The 7,402-nt window shown below is 38.5% G+C and overlaps 1 protein-coding gene and 1 non-coding gene across 2 annotated transcripts; both read left to right on the top strand.

Annotated features, from left to right (window-relative positions):
- The first annotated feature begins 1,454 nt into the window (after nt 1-1,454).
- LOC116252177 (40S ribosomal protein S13) lies at nt 1,455-5,848 on the top strand. The gene is made up of 5 exons (XM_031626284.2): nt 1,455-1,618; nt 1,712-1,784; nt 3,270-3,408; nt 3,493-3,679; nt 5,508-5,848. Exons 1-5 carry the CDS (start codon nt 1,596-1,598, stop codon nt 5,539-5,541), a joined length of 456 nt encoding a protein of 151 aa, XP_031482144.1. The 5' UTR covers nt 1,455-1,595; the 3' UTR covers nt 5,542-5,848.
- LOC116253777 (small nucleolar RNA Z157/R69/R10) lies at nt 2,905-2,989 on the top strand. The gene has a single exon (XR_004172540.1). It is a non-coding gene; the product is annotated as a small nucleolar RNA Z157/R69/R10 (small nucleolar RNA).
- Nucleotides 5,849-7,402: the final 1,554 nt, after the last annotated feature.

Here is a 7,402-nt window from a genome sequence, read left to right on the forward strand (position 1 = left end):
GGTGATTATAGAACGGTAAGAGGCTTTCCGAGCGCTGTTGTTTCCGTGATCTTTCGTATAGGCAACTTATGTTGGTTAGGCAATTGGCGTTCGGGCTTAAACTATTTGATGCATGATGTCTAGCAACAGAAGAGGTATAAAGAAACTGCAAAGGCAACCGTTCAAGAAATGCTTTCTTTGCAGCACGTCACCTCCCCTTGGATCAGACATGTCGTTGGCTGCACCATGCTCAGTAAAGATGAAGACAAGCTTGTTTGGGGCAACAAACAAGCTAATCATATGAAGGAAGCCGAAATTTATAACGAAGTTAGACCTACCAACCTTGCATGGCCTTGGAGAAAAGTAATTTGGAGTAGCGATGCAGTGCCGCAGGCTAAAAAGATCCATCTTCTTGCTTTAGATTAAAGATATTAACTCAAGGCAGACTAATGAAATTTGGTATTCAGCTCTCAAACAGATGTGTTATTTGTAAAGCAGATGCTGAAACTATTAACCACCTCTTCATATATTGCAAAATGGTGAGAAGCGTTGATTTGGAAGCTCTTAGCCAACAGCAACTTTAACATTTCCTCTACGTCACAAAATTCCTTTATAAGAGATGACTGAGTGGTGGTGGAGAAGAAAGATGTAGTTCTTTGGATGCATACAGGAGTTCGATATTTTTTCAGCTTAACCGGAATTTCAGCCGGCTCGATAAGATGTACATAAAAAGTAGAAACCTCTATTGAACATCTTTTAAGACTTAAGTTTATCAAACCATGCTTGGAATGCCCGTTGGAGAACATGTACACGTAGACTTGTGATGGAAAACATAACGAGGATAAATTTTATCTTTCTAAGTGGTTTCTGCATGGTCAGTTTTAAGGAGAAGCATTCTTCAAATCAAGTTGTTAAATATCTCCATTTTTTATTTTGGTGATTGTCGTTAGTAAGTGAATCCTGATGGACCTTGTGCTGTGAGAAAAAGTTTGATATAGATTAACATCGGTTCAACTTGAGTGAGTCCCCTTGCAACTAGTTTTAAGAAGTGTAGCGTAGCTGGTTGGATTGGCAGAGTTCAATTCTCGTAAATATTACTTTGTTAAATATTCCTAAATTTATATCTTTAGTAGGGCAAAAAAGTTGAGAATGTAAAAATTGTGGAACTACGCAACGCATCTTCCGTTGAATTTGATCTTGTATTGAATACAGGAAAATGTCCAATATTTAGATTCAACCGGACCATACACAGGCGCAGACTCACTGCCCAGCCCTGCTTGCCGGCTCTGACCATAGGCCAGACGACAAGTGCGACCCAAATCTCTTTCTCAATACGAAAACCATTCCGAGATCCAAAATGTTTGGCAATTCGATCCGAACCGAATTTAAATCGGATAATCGATGAGATTTGGTTTCCTTTGCTCCGACCCGTTCACATCCCTAATTAGGGTTTCTTTGGCTTTGTGGCGAAGCGGAGTATGAGTACGAGTATAGGAAGAAAGAGGGGAGTGAGGAGGCAGAGAGGAGAGAGTCCGAGAAGAGGGAGGGAGAGAGGAGCCGCCTGAGTGAGCAAGTAGATTTCTGCTTCCGTTCCTTTGTAGTAGTCCCCCGACGCCATGGGTCGTATGCACAGTCGCGGGTAAGCACACACACACAGATTCTCTCTCTCTGTGTCTTCATTGGTCTATCCATTCCTGACGTTTCATATTGTTCGGCTTCTTCTCTGCAACAGAAAGGGTATCTCTTCGTCTGCCCTGCCGTACAAGAGGACCCCTCCAAGCTGGCTCAAGATCTCATCTCAAGATGTAAGATCTCTATCTCTCTCTATCACCTTCTGTGTGTGTTTGTTTGTGTGTGTGTGTGTGTGTAGAACACAACAGAGCGCCTCTCTACCATTGCTGAACACATATAAGTCGTTTCACCCTTTCTTTCCATTAACGCCCTTCTGCTGAACTCCGCGATTACCCATTAAATGCACATTTTCACTGGGAAAGCTGGTATTGTCTTCCTTACCTGAATCTGGATTATATCCTGACGCGGCAATGTATTTTTTTTTTCGAACAAGACTGCTTAGTGATTCCCCCCTGATATTATGTAACAATTGATAAATTGTAGATCAAGCGAAATGATTTACAGAAGAACACAATTGAAGGAAAAAGTGTAAAAACAACTCTACATCTCTATGTTGTATTCCAAATGGCTAGGTTGAAGGCCCCATTTTGAAGAACGCGACTTTTTAAAAATAACCTATATGTGACTAAAGCACATCAAGATTGAAAATCCAATCTTGCGGAAAACGCTTCGACTGTGTCTCTGACCTGCAGGAATGAATGAGGGGCTTCCCTTTTGGTTCTCCATCTTTCTTAATTACAATTAGCCTTCCATACTATGAGTTGTCCCAACAATGGAAGCTATAATGTTCGAGCGGGTGACACTGCGTTTGGCCACGTTTTATGGACTCCACCATTGTCTGATTTTTCTACCAACATGCTTACAAAAACCAGAATTTTGCATTTTTCACCATCCGTCCGAATTTGAGATTTGGCAACCGACAGTCTATATGCCATTCCTTCTTTTTTTTGTCAATATCCATATCTCTGACCTTCATGCAATTCTCAATTTGCCTCTCCATATTTCTTTTTGTTAAATTCTTTCATCTTTAATCCTCAAGCCAAATGCCATCCTAGCTTGGATTGGAACTATTAATATACTGATGCACCTGCAGCACTCGTGTAAACATTCATAAACATCGCCATAATAAGCCATTGGATCACTATAAAGTCCTATTCACTCTTCGTTCATCAATCTTGCTATCCTTCCTTGTTTTGTTACGTACTTTTGCTGATGTTAATCTCTTTTGTAGGTTATTTGATTCAATACAATTTCTTTGTTTTCTCCATTTTGCTTTTTCCTAGTGATTTTATGGTTAGTGCTGTGAGGAAGCTGAATTTGGACTAGAGTTTCTGATCTAGTGGTTGAAGACAAAACCCTTGGCTGTCTGAGCACTAAAATGTATTTTTTTTTGTTTTTAATTTTTGTTTGTTTGTTTGGGTGTTTGAGTCTAGGTTTTTAGGTTACTGCCTGGCATCAAGTTTTGCCTAGGCGCTCTTTTAAGTGCAAAGTAATGGTCTTATTTATTTATTTACGTCTTTCATGTGCATCTTTTTTCTTTTTGATTTGCTTTTACTCAACACTTTCTTTGTTGCCCTGTCCTATGAGGTTTTATTCAGATTTTATTGGCAAAAATTTCATTTCATTTGAATATTTATTTTAATTTATTTATTGTGCAGGTTGACGAGAACATATGCAAATTTGCTAAGAAGGGCTTGACTCCATCTCAGATTGGTGTCATTCTTCGTGACTCACATGGTATTGCACAAGTCAAAAGTGTGACTGGGAGTAAGATCCTCAGGATTCTGAAGGCTCATGGTACGTTCTACCTTCCATATTTCTTTCATCTATACTGTTGTGCGATTGAGTTTCAAGTGCAACCTTGTGCTTGTACAAATGCAGGCCTTGCACCTGAAATCCCTGAGGACTTGTACCATCTCATTAAGAAGGCTGTTGCTATTAGGAAGCACCTCGAGAGGAACCGCAAGGATAAGGATTCTAAGTTCAGACTGATCTTGGTTGAGAGCAGGATTCATCGGCTGGCTCGTTACTACAAGAGAACAAAGAAACTTGTCCCTGTCTGGAAATAGTGAGTTTGGCTATGTGTTCTTGTTTTATGTGCTTGTGTTTCTTAAATTCTGCTTCCTACTTCATGTTGAGTTTGAATCATTTAGATTTGTTGGTTGTGCTTTTCTTTATTTGTCTTGTTTTCTCCAATGAGGTTCTGTTTCTGTAGCCTCTTTACTGTTGTAGGTTCTCTGTTTTTTGGCTGTTATGATTTTGTTATTACCAACTTATCTGCTGGTGTTTGGACTCTCTTGTCTCTATATGTAATATGTTCTATTTTTTCGTTGGATATGTAGCAGATAGTTTTTGCATTGCTTTTTTTGTAAAATTTTATCAAAATGAATATGAAATAAGTTTTTGCAGGTGTGTTTTCTTATTAAAGTAATCTTGTTAAGTATCAACCAAAGCTCATGATTATGCTGTGATTTTCTTAGTTATTTTTTTAAACATGTAGATATAGGTAAGAGTATACTAATTCAACATGATGGCTTTCATGTTTTTCTTGATGGGATAGTAAAGCAAAAAAAATTATGGAGGTTAGACATGGACAGAAAAGGGTACAAGGCTATTATAATATGAGTAAATACTATGCAGTGACAATTCATTAGCTGCGCTCCTGGGATGTGAAGCTCATGCTTATACTTTCACACCCAGTCCCTTATGCCTACTTAAAACCAGTTTTGACCTGTCATCCGAATAGACCTTAGAATTCTGCCAGGACGAGTTGCAGGACAATACACTAAAAGAGAGAGATGATTATGGTGATAATGTTTTCGGTTGTACCGGTAGTACTAGCTATGTGGCCTATGTTGTCAAAGTCTCGCCTAGGCTTTCAGGGTTTTCTGATTGCCTAGCCAGCTTGTTTTAATTTACCACCCATTTGGGAATGTTTAGGGCATTGCTTAGGATGGATGTATAGGCTTACCTAGGCACTCAATAGCCTTGGATTTTTTTTTTCTTTTTGAAAACTTAGGTTTTTTGTTATTTTTTCATTCTTTTTTTCCCTTCTTTTGAGAATTTTTTCCTTCTGCTTTTGTGCAGTTCTTTCACTTTTTGTGGTTCATATGATTTTGCATTAAAAGTATCTGTGTGCATGTGTGCATGAATGTGCACTCTTGTAGTTACAGTTACAGAATTATGTAGCGTAGTGTGTGTATGTATATAATTATGTATGGCACATTCACAGCATAGATATGTCATTATATATGATAGCATTAGTATTGCATTTTATTAGTATCTTTATTTTTCTCTTCTTTTTCTTTTCCACCGCTTGGACAGAAATGTGACTATGCTTATAATTGACATTGATATTTTAGGCAGCTTCTATACGCCTTAAACTTCAAAAAAATTAGTGAATCACCCCATGCCCGGGGCGCTGAGCAAGCAAAATCAATCTTTTTTGCCCCATCTTTCTAGGTTTGCAACCCATAACAGCTAGAAATTGTCTTCACGTGCATTTTCTAGCTTTTGTTATTTGAGGTTGTTAATCGCATTTGTAGATAGAGCTGTACTTTTTGTTACTTTTATCAATTTTCTTTTTTGCAGAAACCATAGTTTTACATTTTATAAAACATGTATTCCTGCAATATTTTGAACTCAAAATATGCGTTCTGTTTAGACCTTTTTAACTTATGATGATTTCCTCACAATAAGAAAAAAGAGTGACAGCAGCACTGCTTAATCATCCTCCTTATATTCAGGCAAGGAAAACCTCCGATCTTGTCAGAATTGCGTTGGTTTCCTTTGGTTGTTTCTCTTTTGTCCTTTGGACACCAGATAAGATGTACTTTTGTTACTAGGCCCATTTGAATTGAGACTCACGAGTTACTTCCTCTTCTTTGCTTTTCCAGTGAAGCTGCCACTGCAAACACTTTGGTGTCTTAGGGAGGGGCGTGTTTCAGGTGAACGGTATGTTCAAGTATTAAATTAGGGCGTGGACGACATGTTTCTCAGATGCTGTCAGCTGCATCCGCCGAACGGAGGATGGGATGGTTCCTTCTGTTTTCGTGTCCCGTTCTACTTTGATCTTGTTCTCCATTCTGTCAATTGTCCAGACTCAGACTTTTGTTCTGTTAAGTGGGATTCATGCTGAACGATGAGCCTATTTGGCAAATTTTGGTTGGTGGGTGACAAATTTATTTTTTGGCTGTTGAAGGCAAGAGAAATTTAATGCGTGATCTTTTAGCTTGAACACAGTTGGCCACATAAATTGGAAATCTCTTCTTTTCTTTTATGCTCAAAGGAGCAAAATAAAATAATGCAGCACCTTAAAGCATGGTACTTTTGTAAATAACTTTTATAAGAATCTACGAGAAAATGATTCCTCTTGAAGATTTTGCCATTTTTCTCGGGGTAAAATTTGTCTCCGGGAAGACTCGTTCGTTGAAAATTTTCTAAATACAATTAATGAATGTGTCTCGGTTCTTCGAACCTCCCATGCTTGAACTGAGGTATGGTGGAAAATGGCCATCCTTAGTTTTCTTTTTCTGCAAAACAGAGAACATGCCCAAACGATGACAGCGTACCCAACACTAATAAAGTCAGAGCTATAGGAGTTGGGACAGTATGATTGGGCTTCGGCTGTCAAGAGCAATCATGATTGAAGTCTTAATAATGGATCTACCGCGCTACGGTTTATTTGTTCATGTCTGTTAATGGTTGAGATAAAGATGGTAGTCAGCAACGGCGTGTTATCATTCAAGATTAATGACGCTGCTATTAGCAGTTCCGAGTTGCAACAATCACAGCAAAGCAGATCGCAGGGCAACTCATTCTCAAAAGGAAAGAGAGTAATCGTATCTTCAAAAATAATGGAAGAACACTGAAGATGGCAAGAATATCCATCGTGATAAGAAGGATTAGAATTGCAGCAATATTCAGAGGGATAAGGGAGATGCTAATCTGAAGTTAAAACTGCAGGAAATGGTTGTTTACAAATTAAACTGAAGATGACGGCAGACTTCATGGAGCTCTTTTCATTTTACAGAGAATTTTTAAGCCAGTAAATCCATCAGAAAATTATAGAAGCGATAGATATAAAAATCTGCTCGATGTATAACCATTATTCATTCAGTTGATAAGACGTATCGTGCAGTCAATAACCATTATTCATTCAGCTGAACCATGTGAAATTTATCTCTTCCCTGTCGTTTCTGTTTTTCTTGAATGTCTACTTCCCTTTTCAGCCAACTTATGGTGTTCCAGGGTTTTTAACGACCCTCTGTGATTATCTAATTGTGGAACAGCTTTAATAATCGTTGCTTTTCAATTCACCTCGCAGTGTTATATATCCAGTGAAGGCATGGAGCAACAGAGAATGGAGAACCCAGTTCATCGTCGCTCCAGCGGAGAAGAATTATCATTCATATTTCACATTCTTTTTATCGTATATTAACAAGCCTAACAGAGTGCTACCAACCTAGCGAAGAGCCTCTGGTGATGGCGCCAGAACTAAGAACAAATACGGTTTTGCTAATGATTCTATTCCTTGAAGCAGCTGCTACTTATCATGGATCAGAAAGCTTGGAGAAGGTGCAAATGACATTGTTTTATTTTGGCTGCTTAAATTTGCTTACAGAGACACAGCCAACTGCATCAACTGTGTTGATTTGGCTGGATAGGTAAAATTAAATCGTTTCGAGGAATCGAAATTTGTTAGGGAACCAAAGCACATTAGATTAGGACGGTCAAGATTAAAATGTGAACATTGCGGGAAGTGGAAACCAGTCAGTCACCTGTTGTCCTA

The sequence above is a fragment of the Nymphaea colorata genome, chromosome 4 (genome assembly GCF_008831285.2).
Source record: "Nymphaea colorata isolate Beijing-Zhang1983 chromosome 4, ASM883128v2, whole genome shotgun sequence".
Taxonomy (NCBI): domain Eukaryota; kingdom Viridiplantae; phylum Streptophyta; class Magnoliopsida; order Nymphaeales; family Nymphaeaceae; genus Nymphaea; species Nymphaea colorata.